The following is a 27,887-nucleotide window of genomic DNA, read 5'->3' as shown; positions in this document are numbered from 1 at the left end:
GCAGGACCCGACCAAATTTTTTGCGAGGTAACTCTGGTGTAATTTGATCAGGAGCGGGCGGTCTAAAAATATCCTGTTCCCAACGTCCTTTCAGAGCAGCATATGTGCACTTTATTCTCATTGGCCACCTTTATTCTCATTGACTGCACTCAGGACTGTTATGCACACGCTACACGCTTTCGTTGTGACACTTAGACATTAACACTCATCATACAAACAAAATACTCAGATAAACAGATCAACTCACAAAATAAGCGGCCACACAACAAAGCAAAAACAACAGCAAATAAAAGTAAAAATAAAGGAAAATAGTAGGACAATTCAGCTGCATAATTTATTTGTGCCCCAATGCATGCTGGGAGCCATGGACAAGTATTATGTACTATGCATTACAGTATGATGTTTTTTTTATTGATTGCCACCATCGTTGAGATTAATATGCTGATTATTGATGTATGTGTGCCTAAATGATAGAGTTGTTCAAAATGTTTTATGCACAAGTCTGATTGCTGCAATACTGCTGGATCTCATACTGTAGTTTCAAAGGGTTGGATATACAAAATTGAATCGTATTAATGACACAACACACTTCATATCAGTGAAACGGGTCACTTCATGATAATTATGTCACCCTCAAAGTCAAGGGTCAATTGTCCAACTAAAAACTATAATAGTGCCTTCAAACGAACCTTTCAACATAACATCAACATTGTCACACAATGAATCACTTAATTATCTCATTAACTACAGCACTGCTTCACTGTTGTTTTTCACACTCTTGAGTGTGGACTCATATAAACACTGAGCAGTGTTAAATTCACACCAAAGATTTAGCTGTTTTTAAGATGTTTAAAAAAATTCAGTGCAGAAAGATTTATGTAATAAAGACTTATTGCTTCTGTTGCATCTCAATTGTTAAAAGTGCTAAAAGAAAGTCAGAAAACAGAAAAGCAAAGAGAAGCCGAGAAGAGGTTTACCTGTGTAAAATAACTTTTCTCTAAAAACAGTCCAATACACGTGAAGGCAACATTTTTCATTACAGTTAGTTACTTTGACATGTTGGTTTGCCTTTGAATCCCGCTTATTACAGTCTTATTGGCTGCACGGTTAACTTTTTTTTCATTATTGTCGTTTTTTTTATAATTACAGAAATTTTGAAGCTGCAAAAATTCTTGGAAACTCACAAAACCATAATGAAGAAGAAAGCGGAACATATTTTTGAGTGCAAGAAAGAAAATGAAGTACATCTCAAGGCTGTTTACACAGAACTGTTCATCACCGAGGGAGATATGAAAGATGTCAATAAGGAACATGAAATTCAACAGATTGATGATGCTCTAAAGACCCAATTACAGGACAGACCCATAAACTGCAATGATATTTTTACATTATTAAGGGAAAAAAATGAGAAAAAGATTGTGCTGACTAAGGGCATCGCTGGCATTGGAAAAACTGTCTCTGTTCATAAGTTCATCCTGGACTGGTCAGAAGGAAACAGCAATCAGGATATAGACTGTGTGTTCCTGCTTCCATTCAGAGATATTAACAGCATTAAAGACAGAGAGGTCAATCTCCATGAGTTCCTACAGGTATTTTCTAAAGATTTGATGGACCTGGAGAAATCAAAGTTATATACGGAATCTAAACTCGCATTTATATTTGATGGACTTGATGAGAGTCGACTGCCTTTGAATTTTGAAAGCGAAACATTGAACACTGTTGAGGAAAGAGCATCTGTAGATGTGCTGTTTACAAGTCTGGTTAAAGGGACTCTGCTTCCATCAGCTCTTGTCTGGGTGACCTCACGACCAGCAGCAGCCAATCAGATCCATCCTCAGTATGTAGGTTTATTCACAGAGGTGCGAGGATTCACTGACCAACAGAAGGAGGAGTACTTCAGAAAGAGAATCACAGATGAGACTCAGTTCTCCAGAATCATCTCACACATTAAAACATCTCGTAGTCTCTACATCATGTGCCACATTCCTGTGTTCTGCTGGATTACGGCCACAGTACTTCAGAATATTCTCATCAAGAACAAAGCAGAGAACATTAGCACGACACTCACTGAAATGTACATTCACTTCTTGCTGATACAAATAAACATGAAGAGCCAGAAATATGATGGAAAAGCAGAAAGAGAACGTACAAAGCTCTTGCATTCAAATAGAGAAATTATTTTGAAGCTAGCCAGGCTAGCATTTGAACAGCTGAAGCTGGAAAACATTGTGTTCTATGAGGAAGATCTGGAAAAATGTGGTATTAATGTTAATGAAGAGTCTGGAGAGTTCACGGGAATGATCGCTGAGATCTTTAAGATGGAAGATGGACTTCATGAGACAAAGGTTTTCTGCTTTGTGCATCTGAGTGTTCAAGAGTTCCTTGCTGCAGTACATGTTTTTATCTGCTACCTGAACAAGAACATGCAGGAGCTTCAGTTTTTCTTTGATAAACCAGAAGAAAGTATCACATTGCAGGAGCTACTACAGACGACTGTTAATAAAGCCATGAATAGTCAGAGAGGACATCTAGACCTGTTCCTGCGGTTTCTGATGGGTATTTCACTGAAATCTAGTCAATATCTGCTCAAAGGCCTGCTCACACACACGGAAGACACCACAGAGGGCATCACACAAACAGTTGAATACATTAAACGAGTACAAAACAGAAATATCACAGATGAAACTTTAGTCAACTTATTTTACTGCTTACTTGAGCTCAAGCATCATTCATTATTTGAGGAAATCCAGAGTTACCTCAGCTCAGGTGAACATCCAGGAAGAAAACTCTCAAGTTCAATGTGCACAGTGCTGACCTACGTACTGCTGATATCGGAGAAGGTGTTGGATGAATTCAACCCAAAGAGATTCACGTCACCTTCAATCTACAAGAGACTCATCCCAGCTGTGAGATGCTGCAGAAAAGCCCTGTTAGTAATTTCATCGTCTGATGTTCAGTCAAATATTTTGTTCTATGTCACTAAACAATTAAATGTCAAAATAAATGTGAAATATTTTCTTGTGATTATGAAGAATACAATACATTGTTGCAGGAAAAAAAACTGAACATCAGAAATTAATCTAGTTAAGCATTCTGTTTTGGTAGATTTGACAGCTGTGGTTTTGATGAAACATGCTGTGAAACTGTGTCTTCTGTTCTACAATCGTCAAACTCCCATCTGACAGAGCTGGACCTGAGTAACAATGACCTGCAGGATTCAGGAGTGAAGCTGCTTTCTGATGGACTGAAGAGTCCACACTGTCAACTGAACATACTGAGGTGTGATATTTACATTCACTGAATCACTATGTTCAAATATGTGGATAAATAAGTGTTTCAAAGCTGTATCTAGCAGATATTTCCCCTGTCTGTATTGTAGTATGATTTCATCAGTGGCATTTTCTCCAAGAACACAAGGCAGGCAATGCCTACTGATGAGAACCTGATGATAAATTATTACAATAGCTTTATTTTCATATAATTAACTATATAATTATCTGAAAAAATTCACATTAATATGGCTGTTTGTGTTGTTCTCTTCACAGGCTGTGTGGGTGTAATCTCACTGCTCAATCCTGTGAAAGTTTGTCTTCAGCACTACAATCCTCAAACTCTGTCCTGAGAGAGCTGGACCTGAGTAACAATGACCTGCAGGATTCGGGAGTGAAGCTTCTTTCTGATGGACTGAAGAATCCAAACTGTCAGCTGGGGATATTGAGGTTTGAGTATCAAATACTTGATTGATTTTTTGATTGATAATTACTAAAAAAAAAAAAAACACAGCTAGGATTTATTCTTTATGCAATTAATGTGTTTTTCGTGTTCAGATTGTCCATATGTAATCTCACTGCTCAATCTTGTGGGAGTTTATCATCATTTTTACAATTTTCAAACTCTGTGCTGAGGGAGCTGGACCTGAGTAACAATGACCTGCAGGATTCTGGAGTGAAGCTTCTTTCTGAAGGACTGAAGAGTCCAAACTGTCAGCTGGAGATACTGAGGTAAATGGTTTTCCCTAAAATAATTAACAAAATGCTACCATAATAAATGTTGTCAACAAATCTGCTCTCAATGAAATACCAGAATAAGTGACAAAAAAACCCCATCATTTGCAGTTTTTGTCATATTTACAGTGCCGTGAAAAGGTTTTTGCCCCCTTCCTGTTTTTTAAATTGTTTGCATATTTGTCACACTTAAAAGATTCAGATCATCAAACAAATTTTGTTATTACGCAAAGATAATGCAAGTAAATACAATATGCAGTTTATAAATGATGAAATTATTTAAAGGGAAAAAAGCTGTCCAAACCTATCTGGCCCTACGTGAAAAATGAATTGTCCCCTCTTATTAAATCATGAATGAACTGTGATTAACCACATTATTTTAGAAAGCTTATTTAAATTTCACTAGCCAAGCCCCCAAACCCAAGTAAAGCATGCTTAAAGAGCAACACATCATGCTGTGATCTAAAGAAATTCAAGAACAGATGAGAAACAAAATAGTTGACATGTATCAGTCTGAAAAGGGTTATAACCACAGTCAGAGCCATTATCCACAAATGGAGAAAACTTGTAACAGTGGTGAACCTTCCCAGGAGAGGCCGGCCAATTAAAATTATTCCAAGAGTGCAATGATGACTCATCAAGGAGGTCATAAAAGAACCCAGAACAACATCTAAAGAACTGCAGGCCTCACTTGCCTCAATTAAGGTCAGTGTTCATGATTCAACAATAAGAAAGAGAATGGGCAAAAACTTAATCCATGGAAGAGCTCCAAGGCAAAAGCCACTGCTGACCAAAAAGAGCACAAAGGCTCGTCTCACATTTGCCAAAAAATATCTTGATTATCCCAAGACTTTTGGGCAAATATTCTGTGGACTGATGAGACAAAAGTTGAACTTTTTGGAAGGTGTCTGTCCCGTTACATCTGGCGTAAAAATCCACACAGGATTTCATAAAAAGAACATCATACCAACAGTCAAACATGGTCGTGGTAGTGTGATGGTCTGAGGCTGCTTTGCAGCTTTAGGACCTGGATGACTTGCCATAATTGATGGAACCATGAATTCTGCACTCTATCAGAAAATCCTGAAGGAGAATGTCCGGCCATCAGTTTGTGACCTCAAGCTCAAGCACATTTGGGTTATGCAGCAGGACAATGATCCCAAACACACCAACAAGTCCACCTCTGAATGGCTCAAGCAAAACAAAATTAAGGTTTTGGATTGGCAAGTCAAAGTCTGGACTTAAATCCGATTGAGATGCTGTGACATGACCTTAAACAGTCCATTCATGCTCGAAAACCCTCCAATGTGGCTGAATTCAAACAATTCTGTAAAGAAGAGTGGGCCAAAATTCCTCCACAGCGATGTGAAAGACTCATTGCCAGTTATCGCAAACGCTTGATTGCAGTTGTAGCTGCAAAGGGTGGCACAACCAGTTCAGTTATTTCAAAACTGCATTTTGTTTTTACTTGGGTTATATTTGTGTAATATTAAAATTAGTTTGATGATCTGAATCATTCAAGTGTGACAAATATGCAAAAATAAAGAAAAAGAGGAAGGGGGTAAAAACTTTTTCACACCACTGTATATAAATGTCTGTAGATGTGCATTGTATTCAGATTGAAATGTCAAAATGGTCTGAAATAATTTCTAAGCAAACTGCAAAACTGCTGTATTTAAAAACAAAAATGCTTCTGAACAAGCTAGTATTGTTATCTACCAGCTGTGTACAGGAAATATATGGACACCTTTGGCATCTTAGCTACAGTACAAAATTACCATGGTTTTGGAGAGTATATGAAAAGGCTGATACTTGCCAGATGGCCAGTAACATTAGAAATTATAACAATGCATGGTTGTGAGAATGTCATATGGCTGAGTGTGATGTAATTATAGAAATGTACAATTATATGCATGTATAATATAAGAATGACATGTGATACTATATACACACAAGAAACTCAAGTGTCAGTTTGCTGTAAATGCTGCTCACAGGAACTCATCTCTGCTAGCGCTGTGAGTTTGGTTCAGTTATAACATGGATTTAAAAATAAAAATACACCAAACACCTTCCCAAATTTGTAATGAGAACTGTTTATAAATCTGTTGAGACATCAAGCAGCTTTAAGGTTTTTCTTGGTTTTCTAAAATACTATAAATTATTTAATATTTTATGTACTTTGTAAAATTAATAAAAGCTCTACTGTAACTCTAATGTTATACATTAACTATTTGCAAATAATATTTTTTTAAATATACATATTCACTCTTAATTGTTTGCCTAATTCGCTGCAAATGTCTCTATAAAAAGTTGAGTAGTTTATGTCACTGGATATTACTGATATTAATTTACTGTTTACTGTTACTGTAAACCGTAAAGCACTGCCTGAGACTCAAAAAAATATATTTTTTAAACATGTTGTCAGTCAAACAACAAACTGGTCTGTGTGTAAAGAAGTTTAGTAGAGCAAAATGAAGAATGTCAAATAATGGGGGGACAATTTGTCCATAATTTGCGTGTGCTGCTCAGTGTCTGTGGTGCTTACAGTTCTGGATCAAAGTGAAGTAAACAGAGTGTTTTCAGTTTACACACATTTATATTAAATCTGCCACTCTCATGACCAGTCTGAACAGTCAAATGACTGAAAACTAATGCTGAGGTCTATTAGTATGAATGAGGCTTGTGTAAATAGCACGTTTCTATGCTTCTACTTGTTCAGTGCATTGATCTGTTATCTTTTTTAATGTTTAATTTATACATTTTAAAATACATTACAAAAACATACAAAAAATGCCAAAGACAAGGGATAACAACAACAAAAACACACTTAAATATGAAGTGTTTGGTTCCAAAACGCGATAAACCCCTTTTTCCCCCCCCCGCCAAAATCAATATTGTATCTGGTCAGAATTGAAAAGTATTTTTTTTATTTTATGCAAAATGCGATATCTGCCGTGTTATTCTGTGATGTTTCTCCCTTTTTTCCAAACTGCAACAAACACCAGTCTCCCTTCTCTGCAGAATGCGATAAATCCGCTCAACCAATCACAGCACACCAATCCACACACTGTAGATAGTACCGGCGGCGCTTTGAATACACCCGGCATCCTTGTTTTCCTCATCTACTTTGTCATGCGCATCTTGTCAGTAAAGCCGATTCTGTGATCTGTATCACGTGCTTTCAGATGGAGCAGCGTTTAATACACAGAGCCATATATCACTGACAAGCTATGCAATACATAATCGCAGATTAATCGGATTAAAGTTAAGTTATTTAATAAATTATATTCTTTCTTTCACTACTTTGTTGACAATTTCAGGAGCAGTATTGTGCCACTATTCCCAGATAGCAAAATTGCTGTGGCCCAGATCCGGCCCACACTTGACACTTTCATCTGGCCCACATACCGTATGGAATGATGGCACTTGGGCGGTCCGCTCCTGTTTGCCAGATTTGGGCCACAATTAAGCCATAGCAATGCCGCATGTCAGCCGTAAAAAAAACAAATGAAGCAGAACTGGCCCACATCTGGCCCAGACACCAAAATTGCTGTGGCCCAGATCCGGCCCACACTTGACACTTTCATCTGGCCCACATACCGCGTGGAATGATGGCACTTGGGCGGTCCGCTCCTGTTTGCCAGATTTGGGCCACAATTAAGCCATAGCAATGCCGCATGTCAGCCGTAAAAAAAACAAATGAAGCAGAACTGGCCCACATCTGGCCCAGACACCAAAATTGCTGTGGCCCAGATCCGGCCCACACTTGACACTTTCATCTGGCCCACATACCGCGTGGAATGATGGCACTTGGGCGGTCCGCTCCTGTTTGCCAGATTTGGGCCACAATTAAGCCATAGCAATGCCGCATGTCAGCCGTAAAAAAAACAAATGAAGCAGAACTGGCCCACATCTGGCCCAGACACCAAAATTGCTGTGGCCCAGATCCGGCCCACACTTGACACTTTCATCTGGCCCACATACCGTATGGAATGATGGCACTTGGGCGGTCCGCTCCTGTTTGCCAGATTTGGGCCACAATTAAGCCATAGCAATGCCGCATGTCAGCCGTAAAAAAAACAAATGAAGCAGAACTGGCCCACATCTGGCCCAGACACCAAAATTGCTGTGGCCCAGATCCGGCCCACACTTGACGTTTTCATCTGGCCCACATACCGCGTGGAATGATGGCACTTGGGCGGTCCGCTCCTGTTTGCCAGATTTGGGCCACAATTAAGCCATAACAAAGCCGCATGTCAGCCGTAAAAAAAAAACAAATGAAGCAGAACTGGCCAAGTGTGGGCCGGATCTGGGCCACAGCAATTTTGGTGTCTGGGCCAGATGTGGGCCAGTTCTGCTTCATTTGTTTTTTTTTCATGGCTGACATGCGGCTTTGCTATGGCTTAATTGTGGCCCAAATCTGGCAATCAGGAGCGGACCGCCCAAGTGCCATCATTCCACGCGGTATGTGGGCCAGATGAAAACGTCAAGTGTGGGCCAGATCTGGGCCACAGCAATTTTGGTGTCTGGGCCAGATGTGGGCCAGTTCTGCTTCATTTGTTTTGTTTACGGCTGACATGCGGCATTGCTATGGCTTAATTGTGGCCCAAATCTGGCAAACAGGAGCGGACCGCCCAAGTGCCATCATTCCACGCGGTATGTGGGCCAGATGAAAACGTCAAGTGTGGGCCAGATCTGGGCCACAGCAATTTTGGTGTCTGGGCCAGATGTGGGCCAGTTCTGCTTCATTTGTTTTGTTTACGGCTGACATGCGGCATTGCTATGGCTTAATTGTGGCCCAAATCTGGCAAACAGGAGCGGACCGCCCAAGTGCCATCATTCCACGCGGTATGTGGGCCAGATGAAAACGTCAAGTGTGGGCCAGATCTGGGCCACAGCAATTTTGGTGTCTGGGCCAGATGTGGGCCAGTTCTGCTTCATTTGTTTTTTTACGGCTGACATGCAGCATTGCTATGGCTTAATTGTGGCCCAAATCTGGCAAACAGGAGCGGACCGCCCAAGTGCCATCATTCCACGCGGTATGTGGGCCAGATGAAAACGTCAAGTGTGGGCCGGATCTGGGCCACAGCAATGTTGGTGTCTGGGCCAGATGTGGGCCAGTTCTGCTTCATTTGTTTTGTTTACGGCTGACATGCGGCATTGCTATGGCTTAATTGTGGCCCAAATCCGGCAAAAAGGAGCGGACCGCCCAAGTGCCATCATTCCACGCGGTATGTGGGCCAGATGAAAACGTCAAGAGTGGGCCAGATCTGGGCCACAGCAATTTTGGTGTCTGGGCCAGTTCTGCTTCATTTGTTTTGTTTACGGCTGACATGCGGCATTGCTATGGCTTAATTGTGGCCCAAATCTGGCAAACAGGAGCGGACCGCCCAAGTGCCATCATTCCACGCGGTATGTGGGCCAGATGAAAACGTCAAGTGTGGGCCGGATCTGGGCCACAGCAATTTTGGTGTCTGGGCCAGTTCTGCTTCATTTGTTTTGTTTACGGCTGACATGCGGCATTGCTATGGCTTAATTGTGGCCCAAATCTGGCAAACAGGAGCGGACCGCCCAAGTGCCATCATTCCACGCGGTATGTGGGCCAGATGAAAACGTCAAGTGTGGGCCGGATCTGGGCCACAGCAATTTTGGTGTCTGGGCCAGTTCTGCTTCATTTGTTTTGTTTACGGCTGACATGCGGCATTGCTTTGGCCTAATTGTGGCCCAAATCTGGCAAACAGGAGCGGACCGCCCAAGTGCCATCATTCCACGCGGTATGTGGGCCAGATGAAAGTGTCAAGTGTGGGCCGGATCTGGGCCACAGCAATTTTGGTGTCTGGGCCAGATGTGGGCCAGTTCTGCTTCATTTGTTTTGTTTACGGCTGACATGCGGCATTGCTTTGGCTTAATTGTGGCCCAAATCTGGCAAACAGGAGAGGACCGCCCAAGTGCCATCATTCCACGCGGTATGTGGGCCAGATGAACATTATGGCACTTAAGGCAGTCCACTCCTGTTTGCCAGATTTGGGCCACAATTAAGCCATAGCAATGCCACATGTAACCCAACAACAAACCAAATAAACCACACCTGGCCACAGTTGATTTTTATACAAACCCTGGTCTTTCCCAACATTCCTCATGCAGCATGGAATGGTGGCACTTTTGCAATGCACTCCTGTTTGCCAGATCTGTTCCACAAGTAGGCCAGTTGTTCAGCCACATGTTAGCCAAGAATTACATAAATAAACCATATCTGTGTGTTTTTGTGTGTGCATGCTGTGCCATATCATTGACACTAAGAGATATAAACTAAAGAGAAATTTAAAAATGCCCCCTTTTTATGTTAAGAGAAGTTACAACAGATGATTTAAACACATTTCTGAAAACATTTGCATTATTTATTAATATTGTCAAAGAACAACCAAGTGCAAGTTTCCATTTTCAAAACTGGAAAGCAATCTAAAAAAAAAATAGCAATAATAATAAAAACACAAAATATGTGCATATAAAGCATCTTAGAACTAAACAAAAAAACAAAACAAAACATGTTTCCAGTTGGTCATCCAAAAAAAAAACGAAGACATTGGCAAATGGAGCCATCCAAAATTAAAGAATTTGACCACCTTGGCTGGGCCATCTGCGTCATCATGGCAATCTTGCAAGCCTTTATTGGATACACACAAAAACAAAATACACTGTTGAATGCTGATTTTACAATAGTGTTTTAATAGCAATAGCACATTAATACTGAATGGGGAAAAAATGGACTGGAACTACCAGTGTATTAAACAGTTTGGTAACTCTAAGGCCTTAATTGTTAACATTAATTAATGTATTAACTAGTATTAACTAACATGAACTGCATTATTTATTAAGCTTTTTTAATGTTACAGTCATTCACTGTTTGTTCATGTTAGTTCAACCATAAGTTTATCAAGCGACGAGAATACTTTTTGTGCGCAAAAAAACAAACAAAAATAACGACTTTATTCCACTATTCATTTTCGGCTGCTTGTTGTTTTTGTTTTATCGAGTCAGGCAGAGTACATCAAAATTATTATCTGTGATCATTTCATTTACAATAACTGCTTTGGGTGCGAGTGATCTAATGTTTAGGAGCCTAAGCTTTAAAAATAGTTTTTGTTCGTTTATTTTGCGTTTTTCTGGTTTAATCACGGTCAGATTTTTTCTAGATCCTGCATTAAATTTATATTTAGACCTCGCTATTTGGGGAACAGACACAGTCTGTATAGATTGGACAGCGCAAGTACTTCTATTTTTTAAGTGGGTAGAACAAAAGTCCTCATGGCAGTTATTTGAGAATTGTCTTACTAGTCATATGGAGCGTAGCGTCCTGGAGATGTTGTCCGACAGGAGTTCCACTCCGACTCTGCTGGGGTGCAGGTCATCAGCACGGAAAAGCCTAGGACGCTCCCAGAAAAGATTCCAATTATTAACAAAGAGCAGTTTCTGTTCTTTACACCATGACGATGACCATTCGTTTAAAGCAAACAGTCTACTGAACCTTTCGTTTCCTTGTCGATACGTGGGAAGCAGTCCTAACACGATGATCGTCGCCGCGGGCGATGTGCTGCGTACTGTCTCGATCAGGCTCCTGTAGTCCCTCTTCAGTGTCTCCATCTGCCGCAGCTTGATGTCGTTTGTCCCCGCGTGCAGCACGACAGCACCGATGTTCTCGTTGCCCTTCAGGATCGCGGGTAAACATTCGCAGAAACATTGAGAACACGAGCACCGGGGAAACAGTGAGTGTGCACTCTACCTTCAGCTGACGTAGCACGGACGTGCCGGACGATGGAGCCTCCGACGATCACAGCATCGCGTTCCGTCTCGCGGAGGGGGGCGAAGCGGTTTCGGGTGGAGATGAAGGACATCTGGGAAGATCGCATTCTGGGTGCACAGGGTCTGTGCAGAGAAACACACGGAGTAGAGGTAGACTAACAAATCTAAGATCAGATTCAATCTCTTTTAGTAGTGACACAATGTCATCATGGTCAGAGTTTGAGGCCGAACAAGTAATAATGTTAGTCGAACGATTTTGGAAAATAATCTAAATGTGTTTTTTATTTAAAAATTATTTTTTTTACTTTTTTTTTTTTTTTTACTAATAATGCGATTTAATATACTAGTTGTTTAAGCTCTTTATCTTCTGTATTATTCAACAAAGACAAGCAATAAATCATTGTATAATATGGCTGGGAACTGGGAATCTTTAGTCACCTCATGATCATGATTGAGTCACCTCAAAAAAATTTTTTGGATGGAATTACATACTGTATGTATTTATAAGAACTGTTTAAAAATAATAATTACACTTTAAAGTTTTAAGTTTTACACTTTAAATTACACTTTTAAATTGTAGCTTATATAAACGAACAAAAAAAAAAAAAAATTCCTTGATACTTTTTTATTTTGTACCACATGAAATGTATCAGCAGCTTACCTTAATGGTGACAGTGAACTCTAAACTGTAGCATTTTATTCCCACCAGCAGTTTTCTGTAGCAAATCACATCAATGTGTTATTAAGGTGAAAAACATCCTGACTCAAAACATTAAATGAAAAAAAAAAAAAAAACCCGGCAAACTAATTTTAAAATTACTAGGGTTTACTAAAAATGTGAAATACATAGAGTAATAATACCTGAACCAACTTGCTCAATAATATCTATTAGGCTATTGTTACTTTGTAATCATCTCATAAAAGCTATTATTTTAAGAAAAAGCATGTAGTAATTTGTGCATTATTGCTAGTTAACGAAAAATGCTGTCACAAAGTAATAAAACTAGTGCAGTTACTGCAGTATTACTGTATGCCCAATGTATAAACATGAATGAAAAATTACACTATAGGCTATTATATATACATTTTTCATTGTTGTGCCAAAATAAGACAAGAGTTAAATACTTTCACCTTGCAGAACTGGTTGGCAAGATCGGAGCAACATGAGCAAATCTAAATGTATTGGCGCGCCGTTCAATAGATACTTGTTCATTTCGCATTCGATAACCATAATAGATCTACCTTAGAGCTATAAACTGCCAAAATAATGTTACTTCGAAATTAGAAGTTATTCCATTAACTCATACAACATGGATATAACGAAGCAATCGCTAAGAAAATATAAATGTATCGATCTTACCTTGATTGTTTGTTTGCAGTATTCGTCCTCCCTCCAACCGACAATCCTCTGACCTTCTGGTTTCGAGCGCCTATTTCGCGCCTTACGGCTATGTTTAAATTTAAAGGGCCGAATCAGTTTGATTTATTTTTTTTCAAAGACAACTTCAAATGCAGTAAATATTTTGTTATAAACAAAATAGAGATCGTATCTCTAATAAATAAGTAAGCTGAAGCAAAAAAATGTGACAATTTTTCCATGAATGCAGGGGGCTGAAAAAGTTAATTATCAAAATAATAATATTTTCTCACAAGAGCTTTGTCGTTCATTTAATCGTATTTCATCAATTATAATGTCAATTAAAATTATATATTTTTTATCTTTAAGACAGATTATGTATAGCCTAAAAATGATAATTGTATAAATGTAAATTATATTAAGCCAGAAATGTGGGCGTGAGACACACGCAATTCAACCAGTTCACACGCTGTACGCCACGCCGTGTATTTCTCACGCTGAAAAGGCAATGCCAACCGGGGGCGATTTCGGATACAGCCAAAGTGACGTTTCCTGCTGCCAGCACGTATAGGCAACATAGATGCGCGAACAAAGTTGACGGAACATTCTCGGCCACTGTACGTTCGTTACTAGGCAACCAACAACATCGCGCGAACACACGTCCTGATGGAGATAGGTTTGAACAAAACCAAAACTAGAAACAGGTTGGCTCTGGACGGAACACTCATCCATTATGACAGTGAAAATGTCTGGGAGCCCCCTACCCCTGTTATCAAGGCATCAAAATATGCAACAAACACTTACAACACAAAACACATTTCATAAGCTGGAGTGTGTACTCTTGAGCAATTTGTTGTATTTTTGTAATTTGTGTATATTTGTCATTTTGAAATATAACATTAAAGAGTATTTTTGATGTGATGAATTGCTCTGTCATTTATCAGATTTACCAATTGTTATAATTTCAATTTGTGCTGGTTAATTATGAACAATGGTTAAATTGGGGCTCCATCAGGGCTCCTCCCCTAACCGCATCAAGATTTTGATAAAACTTGAGAACCCTGAATGTAATAAAATTAAATGTTTATTTGTTTATTTAAAATATGTTTATTTCATTTTTTAAATATTATTTTTTTTATATATTTTCAATATTTGAATATTTGAATTGGATTATTTTTAAATATTTTAATATTTTAAGGGGATTTCAAATATTACCCTTTGTGGGGTCACTTGAGACACATAGGAACAGTGAATCACAACCTTTTTGACTTCAATGTCTCCTTATAGTCCTATTCTCCACAACAAATCCAGTACATTTGTTATAAAAATAGCCAAATAATAAGAAATATCTTGATTGACTAATTTGTCATAATTTTAACTCATCTTGAGGCCTCATTGGAAGTTTATCCGTGTCTGCTTTAGAAGTTAGGCCTATATGACACTGCTAGCAAGATAAGCAAGGTTTCACCGAGTAGGCTACAACATGTTCCTGGCTCAACACCTTTATTGATCCTGGAACAGCATTCATATCGACCAATTAGATTTGAAGTTTGAAGTTATGCCAAGTTTAGGCTTTCAACCATGCTTCTAGATCAGTGTTATTATCATTTCCCTCTGATTGTAGGGTTAGGGTTAGGACTATTTTTATGGACAGGAATGATGTTCCAAGATCAACAAAAATATGTTGATACAGTACTTGGCAAAATCATTGTGCCCCAAGCTTTGCACAAACAGCAACTAAAGTATCTTCTTGCACATCCCAAAACCATAAAAAACTCTTCATAAGTTTGAACTTAGACACTTGAACTTTTCGAGACACTCTACCTACAAAACATATTTCAGCAATAGCATATATGTTATAGATGTAAGTACATGTAGCCTCACATCCAGCCTAAGGACATGTCCACCAAAGCGTTTTTAGCCAGCCGAAAATGCTATAGGCAATCTACTGAAAACACCTAGCTGTGGGCGATTGAAAGTGTTTTGGCAGTGCAGCGTTTTTGTTGTTTTTTTTGTTTTTTTTTTGAGACGCTTTGTTGCTATACAGAATATCCGTAGCACAGTTTACTTGTAACTGATTTCGCTGATAATTTGTATAATACTAATAATGTTTGTATAGTACGGATGTCATGGTATAGACACGTATGTTCGGAAACCAGAAATATAATTTTTCCATCTACTCTGCTATTTGATGTTGTACAGAAAGAATGTTGTGACAGTTGGTCGGTGTGGTATTTTTCCCGCCCCTCCACCATTGTGATTGGACGGTCTGGTAGAAAGTGACAGTAATGAGCGTTTTAACCAAAGTTTAACATTCTTTAACTCTCGCTGATCTATAAAAAACGCTGAGTGTTCAGCGCTTTATAGCCAGAAAAATGCATGGCGTTTTAAAAACGCGGCACTCCCATTGAAAACAATTGAATAAACACACCAATCGCGTGAAAAAAAAATGCATTGGTGGACACGACACACAGCCTAAGTGCCTGCTGCATCTATACCAAAAAATATTGTTAAATGTTGTTAAAAAAAAATTCAAGGCAGTTTCAAAGTCTGTCCTTTTTAAGCTAAATTAGCCATTGTCAGAAGTGTTGCATCTAAGCCAGAAATGGACTTACCACGTAGGTTTACATTTTTGGGGGGCATATTTCGAATGTGGGCCAAGTTAGACTTACACCCTGATTAGCCAATGCTGACTGTGCCGTATATTTTCCAAATGTGGCCCAAATTATTATGAATTATATGGACCATATTTGCCATGCCATATGGGTGGCACTTTCGGCTCACACCTGAGGCAGTGCCACTGTAGCATATCTTTGCCAAAACTGGCCCAAATAAATTCTGAGATAACTGTGCCTTTTTACAGCGTTATATGTGGGCCACTTTTGGCTCACATCCAGATGAGCCAGTGGTCATTTAGCCATATCTTTGCCAAACCTGGCCCAGATGTGTTATAAGATAACTGGGCCACATTTGCAACATTATATGTGGGCCACTTTTGGCTCACATCCAGATGAGCCAGTGGTCACTCAGCCATATCTTTGACAAACCTGGCCCAGATGTGTTATAAGATAACTGGGCCACATTTTCAATATTATATGTGGGCCACTTTTGGCTCACATCCAGATGAGCCAGTGGTCACTTAGCCATAACTTTGCCAAACCTGGCCCAGATGTGTTATAAGATAACTGGGCCACATCTGCAACATTATATGTGGGCCACTTTTGGCTCACATCCAGATGAGCCAGTGGTCACTTAGCCATATCTTTGCCAAACCTGGCCCAGATGTGTTATAAGATAACTGGGCCACATCTGCAATATTATATGTGGGCCACTTTTGGCTCACATCCAGATGAGCCAGTGGTCACTTAGCCATATCTTTGCCAAACCTGGCCCAGATGTGTTATAAGATAACTGGGCCACATCTGCAACATTATATGTGGGCCACTTTTGGCTCACATCCAGATGAGCCAGTGGTCACTTAGCCATATCTTTGCCAAACCTGGCCCAGATGTGTTATAAGATAACTGGGCCACATCTGCAATATTATATGTGGGCCACTTTTGGCTCACATCCAGATGAGCCAGTGGTCACTTAGCCATATCTTTGCCAAACCTGGCCCAGATGTGTTATAAGATAACTGGGCCACATCTGCAACATTATATGTGGGCCACTTTTGGCTCACATCCAGATGAGCCAGTGGTCACTTAGCCATAACTTTGCCAAACCTGGCCCAGATGTGTTATAAGATAACTGGGCGACACTTGCAACATTATATGTGGGCCACTTTTGGCTCACATCCAGATGAGCCAGTGGTCACTTAGCCATATCTTTGCCAAACCTGGCCCAGATGTGTTATAAGATAACTGGGCCACATTTTCAATATTATATGTGGGCCACTTTTGGCTCACATCCAGATGAGCCAGTGGTCACTTAGCCATATCTTTGCCAAACCTGGCCCAGATGTGTTATAAGATAACTGGGCCACATTTTCAATATTATATGTGGGCCACTTTTGGCTCACATCCTGATGAGCCAGTGGTCACTCAGCCATATCTTTGCCAAACCTGGCCCAGATATGTTATAAGATAACTGGGCCAAATTTTCAACATTATATGTGGGCCACTTTTGGCTCACATCCAGATGAGCCAGTGGCCACTGAGCCATATCTTTGCCAAACCTGGCCCAGATGTGTTTTAAGATAACTGGGACACATTTTCAATATTATATGTGGGCCACTTTTGGCTCACATCCAGATGAGCCAGTGGTCACTGAGCCATATCTTTGCCAAACCTGGCCCAAATATGTGTTAAGATAACTGGGCCACATTTTCAACATTATATGTGGGCCATTTTTGGCTCACATCCAGATGAGCCAGTGGCCACTGAGCCATAACTTTGCCAAACCTGGCCCAGATGTGTTTTAAGATAACTGGGCCACATTTTCAATATTATATGTGGGCCACTTTTGGCTCACATCCAGATGAGCCAGTGGTCACTGAGCCATATCTTTGCCAAACCTGGCCCAAATGTGTGTTAAGATAACTGGGCCACATTTTCAACATTATATGTGGGCCATTTTTGGCTCACATCCAGATGAGCCAGGGGTCACTGAGCCATATATTTGCCAAACCTGTCCCAGATGTCTTATAAGATAACTGGGCCACATTAGCAACATTATATGTGGGCCACTTTTGGCTCACATCCAGATGAGCCAGTGGTCACTGAGCCATATATTTGCCAAACCTGGCCCAGATGTGTTATAAGATAACTGGGCCACATTTTCAATATTATATGTGGGCCACTTTTGGCTCACATCCTGATGGGCCAGTGGTCACTCAGCCATATATTTGCCAAACCTGGCCCAGATGTGTTATAAGATAACTGGGCCACAGTAGCAACATTATATGTGGGCCACTTTTGGCTCACATCCAGATGAGCCAGTGGTCACTGAGCCATATATTTGCCAAACCTGGCCCAGATGTGTTATAAGATAACCTGGCCACATTAGCAGCATTATATGTGGGCCACTTTTGGCTCACATCCTGATGGGCCAGTGGTCATCAGCCATATATTTGCCAAACCTGGCCCAGATGTGTTATAAGATAACTGGGCCACATTTGCAACATTATATGTGGGCCATTTTTGGCTCACATCCAGGTGAGCCAGAGGTCACTGAGCCATATCTTTGCCAAACCTGGCCCAGATGTGTTATAAGATAACTGGGCCACATTTGCAACATTATATGTGGGCCACTTTTGGCTCACATCCAGATGAGCCAGTGGTCACTGAGCCATATCTTTGCCAAACCTGGCCCAGATGTGTTATAAGATAACTGGGCCACATTTTCAACATTATATGTGGGCCACTTTTGGTTCACATCCTGATGAGTCAGTGGTCACTGTGCCATATCTTTGCCAAACCTGGCCCAGATGTGTTATAAGATAACTGGGCCACATTTGCAACATTATATGTGGGCCACTTTTGGCTCACATCCAGATGAGCCAGTGGTCACTGTGCCATATCTTTGCCAAACCTGGCCCAGATGTGTTATAAGATAACTGGGCCACATTTGCGACATTATATGTGGGCCACTTTTGGCTCACATCCAGATGAGCCAGTATTCACTGAGCCATATCTTTGCCAAACCTGGCCCAGATATGTTATAAGATAACTGGGCCACATTTTCAGGATTATATGTGGGCCACTTTTGGCTCACATCAAGGTGAGCCAGTGCCACTGTGCCATATCTTTGCCAAACCTGGCCCAGATGTGTTATAAGATAACTGGGCCACAGTAGCAACATTATATGTGGGCCACTTTTGGTTCACATCCTGATGAGCCAGTGGTCACTCAGCCATATCTTTGCCAAACCTGGCCCAGATGTGTTATAAGATAACTGGGCCACATTTGCAACATTATATGTGGGCCACTTTTGGCTCACATCCAGGTGAGCCAGTGATCACTGAGCCATATCTTTGCCAAACCTGGCCCAGATGTGTTATAAGATAACTGGGCCACATTTGCAACATTATATGTGGGCCACTTTTGGTTCACATCCTGATGAGCCAGTGGTCACTCAGCCATATCTTTGCCAAACCTGGCCCAGATGTGTTATAAGATAACTGGGCCACATTTTCAGGATTATATGTGGGCCACATTTGGCTCACATCAAGGTGAGCCAGTGCCACTGTGCCATATCTTTGCCAAACCGGGCCCAGATATGTTTTGAGATAACTGGGCCACATTTTCAGGATTATATGTGGGCCACTTTTGGCTCACATCCAGATGAGCCAGTGCCACTGTGCCATATCTTTGCCCAACCTGGCCCAGATATGTTTTAAGATAATTGGGCCACATTTGCTGAAACATATGTGGGCCATATTTGGTTTACATCCAGATTAGTCATTGTCAATTGTGCCACGTTTTTGCCATAGGTGGCCCACATTTGGTTTGTCATATTTGGGCCATGTTTATTATCTATCATATGGGCCACTTTAGGCTCAGATTCAGATTACACATTGTCATGAGTGCCGCATCTTTGCCTAAAATGGCCCAGATGTGATTTACATTTTTTGGGCCATATTTGCCATTTTACATGTGGGCCACTTCAGGCTCAGACACATTTGGTGCGGGCCATAAGAAGGCCACCAGTGCCGCATCAATGCCTGAAGTGGCCCACATCCGTCTGCTATCTGGGTTGTTTGTGCGAGAGATCTAATGCCCAATAGTAATGTTCAATACAAAAAGGATACAACATATAATATAATATACACAAACAAACTAATGTGATGTGGACCGTTGCTGTATGTTTTTGTAGGTTGTCTGGCTGTATGGTGACAGAGGAAGGCTGTAGTTATTTGTCTTCAGCTCTGAGTTCAAACCCCTCACATCTGAGAGAGCTGGATATGAGCTACAATCACCCTGGAGATTCAGGAGTCAAACTACTCACTGAAAAACTGGAGGACTACATCCTGAACAAACTCAAGTATGTCAAGCTGGAAGAGTTTTTAGATTTTATTGTTTAAACTTTTCAGTGTATATCTGTCTATATAGTGTAGTGGCCTGCAGCACGAAGCGAGATGAACAAACTCAGAGTTGCAGAATAAGTTTTGTGTTGACAAAACCCGATAAAGGAACCTGGTTTAGATCAGGTTCACCGTACTCAATCGATATACAGTAAATGTTCTCTGTCAACTCAGAGTTTGAACCAGAGTTTCTGATTAACTCTGGAGCGCATGCACCTGAAAGTGTGACACGTGCAGCAAACAGCCAATCACAGGGAACATGGAGAGCATCAGCAAAGTGTCATTTGGATCCACTTCTCGCAAGAATCTGCGCAATTCACTTTGAAGATTAAGAGATGTCGTTAAAAGTAAAAATTTTATATATTTTAAATGTATGTACAAAGCAGGAATAAACGCTTCTGCTGTAGCAAAAGTTTGGCAGCAGAAAGAAAATATATGACTATGCAAAGGAATCAAATGAATTTATTTATGTACAGTTTCACACAGAGCTCAAAAGGAAAACATATAAGTTTAGTCATTTTAAAAGTTGTAAATGTTAAAGCTGTCTGTGTGTGTGTGTGTGTGTGTGTGTGTGTTTATATATATATATATATATATATATATATATATATAAACACACACACGCAATTTTGTCTCTAAAATTCTTTGACTGTAAACTGCTTTAATTTGGAGCAAGAGATATGGGGGAGTGGCTTCATTGCATCAGATATATGTCACTTTGCTCACAGCTGATTGGTCCAGTTTGGGTTTGCGATCTCTGACCCAGAATAAAACCTGCTCCGGAGCAGGGTAGCTGTGTAGCGTAAGTTACCTTGGTGACAAAACCCACTCAAAACCAATCCACCTTCTTGAACATGAACTTACTTGGGTAAAAACTGAAACCGGCTTTGTACTATAAGCCACAGGAGTTTCTAGAGCACAGGTGTCAAAGCCCTGCAAAGTTTAGATTCAAACCTAATTAAATGCACCTGATCCAGCTAATCATGTCCTTCAGGCTTATTTGAAAACTACGTGGTTTGTGTGTGCAGTAGGGTTGGAACTAAACTCTGCAGGGGCTGCAGCCCTCCAGGAACTGAGTTGAACTCCCCTCTTCTAGAGGACGCAACAATATAAAGGATTTAAAGAGCACTAGTCTAAGGAGTAAAATCTTAATTAAACTGCCCAGACAAAACAAATTAATACAAAACTGTATGTTAACTCCCTAACTGGCCCAAAACAGGAGCAAACAGTGAAAATACAACAAAAATGGCAGCATCCTCCCTACAGCTTCCATAAAAGGTAGAAACAAACATGTTTAAAATGAATAAATTATGTTGCAAACATTAACAACTTGTTTAAGGAACGAAAAAGCCCTAACTTTAAAGGGAACATCGAAAGCCCATTTTCCACAAGTTGGTGTAATTCTTTAGAGTGTTCATGAAATGTCTGTAATGTACTTTGGGTACAATTCTTTAATGGTCATGTAAAACAACACCCTTTTTTCCTTACCAAAACCAGGTCTGTTCACAACAACCCATTTTGGTGCATGTCTCTTTAAATGATAATGTGCTACTGCTCACCCCCCTCCTCTCTTTAGTTTTTTTTGTGTATTTGGAGGTGTTGGTATGTTACCATCAAAAACAAAACCAATCCACTGCTTCCACAGTGGTTCTGATGTCGAGAGAAAATGAAGACTCTTAAGTTCACTTTTATACCCAACTGCAAAACACCTGCATTGCTTACGAGATGTCTAACTCTGTTACTCTAGCCAGATATTTCCTGATTTGGACCACACCTGTCCACGTTGTGTTGTGCAGTGACGTAAAAATACCGTAATGACGTATGACGCACGGAACGAGCTGTTCTTCCTGGTGAATAAAGTGTCATAAATGAGTGTCCAGTCATTCTAAAATGCTGCTTTCACTCAGCGTATGTGAAGTGGAGCAGGTCAACGTCCCACCAGTCCTTGTTGAACGCTCTTTGTTTGCATGTGTCATTGTTTTCCAATCGAATAAATGAAACGGGACAAAGTTAATCTTGACAAACTATATATCATTCTCAAGGTCTAAGCCTCAAGCATCGACGACAGATCGCTGTTTTCCGATGGAAAGCTTATAAGGAATGTATTTGCTACATTTGTGTAAGCAGTACACATCAAAACAGGCAGAATAAAAAAGCAGTACGTACCTTTATCATTGTAATAACGAGTCACAAACGCGTCCACTGCTGAAATCCCAGTTTAGTTAGAGAGGTAAGGGTCCACAGAACAACATCCCAGCGAGCACTTTTAGTCCAGCGAAACAATAACGTTGTAATAAGGATGACTAATCCTTTGTTTACATTTAATTTCTTCGGGAGAGTTATTGTTTGCGTCCGTTATGGAATAAATTACGCTCAAAAACAGCGTCTTGGTGGTAAAAAAACAACACGGTGTTGTAGCATACAGTTTTACAAACAGATTGAGACTGTCCACGGAAAAAAAAGTCTCAGAAAAGTGGAATATATTTTATTTGAATTTGGCGCTCTCTCCAGAAAGCGTGACGCACGCTGTCATCTGAGCGGGGCGTAACTTAGCGATCTGCTTTATCCATAAAAAAACTCTTTTTTTTTTTTCTTCAACATTTTTTATATGTGTGTGTATTGTGTGGGGAATGTGGCCGTATCTGCATGATTATAATCTGTATGGACGGACATCAGCGTGTTTATTAGCGACTCTATGACAGCTATCATTGTGATTCATTGATCAGCTATTATTGATTATATGGCCCATCTGTATTATTATCTGAATGGAAGCACATCAGCGTGTGATTACTGACTGTATGACCATGTCTGCCAATATCACTTCATGTCTGGCAATCAGAATACTAGCAATTTTTTTTCCTTTTTTATTACTCAAATAATTATTTTTGTATTTTTTAGTGCTCAAATAAATCACTTATATGACCCCACCATTCGGCGTGCATGTGATTTGCAGATTGCTTTGCCAATTTACACGTTCAAGCAATTTTAAACCACAAGAATAAGAAACAAAAGTGAACTCAATTTGTTACTCGCACACTGTTCTCACACACACCCAAAGCGCGCACAAGCATAGATATGTGTTTAAGACAGCGTGCAAGTCTTTCACAACTCCCTGTGTTTAAGATACACATAAAATTATGTCAAAAACCCTTCACGGGATTGTCATTCTCTGTGCTTCAAATATTTTTATTTTCTTGCTTAATCTGAACTGTGCAGGGACGTCGTAAGGAGGGGAAGTCAAGTCAAGTCACCTTTATTAATATAGCACTTTTAACAATACAGATTGTGTCAAAGCACTTAACAATATCAAATTGGAGAATAAAGTGTCAGTAATGTATAATAAGATTAAACACTCAATTTTCAGTTAAAGGCATTTCATTATTGAATTCAGAGATGTCATTGTCTAGCTCAGTTTAGTTTAAATAGTATCTGTGAAATCAAATAGACGATAATCACTAGAAATTAAGTGTCCCCAACTGAGCAAGCCAGAGGCGACAGCGGCAAGGAACCAAAACTCCCTCTGTGACAGAATGGAGAAAAAAACCTTGGGAGAAACCAGGCTCAGTCGGGGGGACAGGTCTCCTCTGGCCAGGATATTATTGTTTATTTATTGTTTAATTATTGATTTAATAAAAAATTTAAATGTATTATATTTCTATTTTAATATTATTGCAATTTCTAACAATAATAGTATTATGTAGTTAGGTATTTTATTATATTTTTAGTTATTATGTTTTATTGTATTGTATTAGATTAGAATGTAGGAAGGTTAGAATGATTCCAATAGCCCAAAAATGGAGGCCCCACCCGAGGAGGGGAACGCAATTTCTACTAAGGGGAACATGCAGCACTAATCCTACCAAGGACCCCTTGGTAGAAATTTTATCTGGAAACGGAAATTTGTTTGTTGTGGTTTCTTTCAGCGTAGCCTGTTGGAATGGCCAACCAAACTCCATCCAGACCGCAACATTCCTCCATTCCTTAAACATTCCAACTGCTTCCTCGTAAAAAAAGAAAAAAAAGAAAGAAATTCTATGCCTCATCATTTTCTATTCTCTTTTTGCCCTTTATTCCTTCCTGTCCTAGCCTTTACCATTTTGAATGATGACCGAAACCTTGCATATCGGGCACGTCTTGTGTTTATTGCCATTTTATGGTAAATCGCTTGTTGTATTCCTCAACTGTAAGTCACTTTGGATAAAAACGTCTGCCAAATGAATAAATGTAAATGTAAATCTATCTCTCTAAATCGATCTCTCTATCTATCTATTGGTCATCACTAGCAAAGCCTAGCAACTAGCCTAGGTCATGCTAAATAATTCTAGAAAAAGGAGTTAAAATATGCTAACAACATGATAATGTTAGCAACTGCATAGCAACCACCCCATGTACCCTAGCAACTGTACAGCAAAATCCTAGCAATCACCCTGTGTACCTTGGCAACCACATAGCAACAGCCTAGCAAGCACTCGGAGTACCTTAGCAACTGCACAGCAGCACCCTAGAAACCACCCAGAACATGTTGTCAGCAGCATAACCACCACCTCAAGTACCCTAGCAATCATATAGCAACAGCCTAGCAACCACCCAAAGTACCTTGAGGTGTTAGTGAGGCCAGCAGGGGGTGCTCACCCTGTGGTCTGTGTGGGTCCTAACGTCCCGGTATAGTGACGGGGTCACTATACTGTCAAAGAGCACTGTCTATCGGATGAGACGTTAAACCGAGGTCATGACGCTCTGTGGTCATTAAAAATCCCATGGCACTTCTCGTAAAGAGTAGGGGTGTAACCCCGGTGTCCATCATAGTGTTCCCTCCACTGGCCTCTATCATGGCTTCCTAATAATCCCCATACACTTGATTGGCTCTATGACTCTCTCTCCTCTCCACCTGTAGCTGGTGTGTGGTGAGCGCACGTTGTGCTGTGGCTGCCGTCGCATCATCCAAGTGGATGCTGCACACTGGTAGTGGTTGAGGAGAGACCCCCCCACATGATTGTAAAGCGCTTTGGGTGTACAGCAATACACAAAGCGCTATATAAATGCATCATTCATTCATTCATTCATACCTTAGCAAATCCCCAGCCACCACCCTGAGAACCTTGGCAACTACATAGCAACACCCTAGAAACCACCCCAGGTACTTTGGCAACTGCATAGCAAACAACCTTTGGGTCACTGACTGATTATATCTCTCTGTGTATGTTTTATAGTGTTGACCATGGAGAAGAATCCAGGATTACAGCAGGACCACGGAAATGTAAGTCTACACACACACACAGCTTTAGTGATTGATGTTGTGTTATTAATGTCTATGTTCTTGTGTTCAGATGCCTGTTTTCTCACACTGGATCCAAACTCTGCACACACTGAACTCCTTCTGTCTGAGGAGAACAGAAAGATGACATTTGTGAAAGAGAATCAGTTGTATCCAGATCGTCCAGATAGATTTGATTATTATCAGCAGGTGTTGTGTAAAGAGAGTGTGTGTGGACGCTGTTACTGGGAAATTGAGTGGAGTGGGAAATTTGGTGTGCGTATATCATTGACATATAAGAGCATCAGCAGGAAAGGTGCGGGTGATGAGTGTGCTTTTGGACGTAATGATCAGTCCTGGAGTTTGTACTGCTCTTCCTCCAGTTACTCATTCAGACATAATAACATGGACACTGATCTCCCTGTGAAGCCCATCAGCAGCTGTCGTAGAGTAGGAGTGTATGTGGATCACAGTGCAGGAACTCTGTCCTTCTGCAGCGTCTCTGACACAATGAGCCGCACGGTCCACACAGTCCAGACCACCTTCACTCAGCCGCTCTATCCTGGATTTGGGGTTTATTTTACTGGATCATCAGTGAAACTGTGTTGATGAATCAGAAAAAATTGACAAGATATTCTACCCATAATGCTTTGAGCTACATGATAAATCAGTAACTGTGAGATGTTATAGAGTCTCTTCATGACATTAATACTGCAGCTCAACTTCTGTCACTGAAAAAGCATGTCAGAATAAATGTGTGTATTAGATCCTCATAGAGATAGTAAGATCAGTTTGTGTGTGTGCTAACTGACGATGTTGTAAGGTCCACCCGAATGGTCCAACGAAGGTGTCCAATGGAGGCTGAAGATTTCCTAGGCATTCTGTCTTTTCAGAGCGCAAAATTATTTAATTGCTATTAAATTCTAATCTGACTCAATTTTATTATGACTTCAAATTTAGGTTGAAATTGTTTGTTTGTTTATTTAATATTATTCTGACACTTGATTCATTCGGATTCTCATGTCGTTCAGAGATCTCGCACCAGCCGTTAGCAGAACTCACGGTTACATACTCGCCAGTCTTGGTTATTAGACAGATGTAATTGACTAATAGTTTAGATGGTCACTCCTATGCTTGCTTATTCTAAAAGTTATTTTGTTTAGTGCCCATAGATCTGTACACAACTGAATAAAGCAACATTATCGCTAGTCAAAGGTCATGACCACTACTAAGATATAAGCTGACGAACACTACATTATCTGATAGTAGCTTTGGTTTTATTGTGCCATGTTTTCCCATGTACACTTAGCTAGAATAACATTACAGTAAACAGGGGTTAGGATCACTCTATTTAGGTTGGTCGAACAACATCCAGTTGATAGACTGTAAGGGCTAAAAAGGCATTTCCATTTAAGTACACTTGAACTAAAACCAGGTGTTGGCCAGATCTCTAAAGATCCAGTTGGTGTGCCTATGCTCCATCTCAGCTAGATTTTAGGAGCATATGTATAGGTGAGAGAGGATTTTTTTCCCACATCTTCTCTCAGCCGGCAGGGCAGGAGGCCAGGGCGGAGCCGAAGACCACCAGGGCTGAGATGAAGACCACCACAGCAGAGCTGAAGGGACCTAAGATCCCCACGGTGGATCAGAAGACCACCACAGCAGAGTAGATGGGCCCAAAGGACCCCAGGGTGGAGCTGAGAACCACTTCAGTGGAGCTGATGGTGCAGGAGACCGCTAGAATGGCTCAGGCTGGGCCGATGTCCACCAATGTGGCACTGATAATCAGCTCAGTGATAATCCACACTCAAAAAAAGGAAATTAGCTGGTTATTACATTAAAACAAGCGTAACGTGTAATTTTAACAAAATTATTTCATGTTTCAAAGGTGAACGTGATAAAATAATGTAGGATAAGTATGAAATTCAACAAATTAACATTTGTTAAATTCAGTCATGTTGAGATAACGTGATTCAATTTAGTCAGACTGATCTTGCACCGAAAATGGATTAGCGAGATCACGCGAGATGACAAACCGCGTGCTTCGGAAAATAACGAGATTATCACATGAAGAACTTGCCTGGCATGCCTGGAGTTCATTTGGAAAAGGTAAGATAAAATCTGTTTTCATCCATCTACAAAACGATGTGTATAAAGTCATCAGCAGACTGTCCATCATTTTCAGCAATATTTGGTCATGCTTGTTTGTTATTTTTGTACTCAGGCCGTTAATGTCATGCTGGCACATTCATGCTTACATACGTGACGATAGTTGGCTCGCAGTTAAAGGATAATTCCAGTATTTAGCACTTTGAGTCTCTTTTCTGGTTTATGGATGAACTAGAGTAGTGGACACAGAAATGTTGACGATGGGTCCTGTCTCGACTTTTTGACTCGTTTAGATTCGCCTTTGACCGCTTCAGAGTGGCTGGCTACCGGCATTCACAA

General features: G+C 40.4%; 1 protein-coding gene across 1 annotated transcript; it reads left to right on the top strand.

Annotated features, from left to right (window-relative positions):
• Nucleotides 1–1,193: 1,193 nt before the first annotated feature.
• LOC306858859 (NLR family CARD domain-containing protein 3-like) lies at nucleotides 1,194–26,048 on the top strand (the record flags this gene model as incomplete). The annotated part of the gene is made up of 6 exons (XM_079399627.1): nucleotides 1,194–2,929; nucleotides 3,106–3,279; nucleotides 3,828–4,001; nucleotides 19,978–20,145; nucleotides 25,396–25,442; nucleotides 25,513–26,048. 6 exons carry the CDS (start codon nucleotides 1,194–1,196, stop codon nucleotides 26,046–26,048), a joined length of 2,835 nt encoding a protein of 944 aa, XP_079255753.1.
• Nucleotides 26,049–27,887: the final 1,839 nt, after the last annotated feature.

This window comes from Barbus barbus (genome assembly GCF_936440315.1).
Source record: "Barbus barbus genome assembly, chromosome: 39".
Taxonomy (NCBI): Eukaryota; Metazoa; Chordata; class Actinopteri; order Cypriniformes; family Cyprinidae; genus Barbus; species Barbus barbus.
Note: the sequence above shows the minus strand (reverse complement) of the source record. Positions and strands in the feature narration are given on the sequence as shown.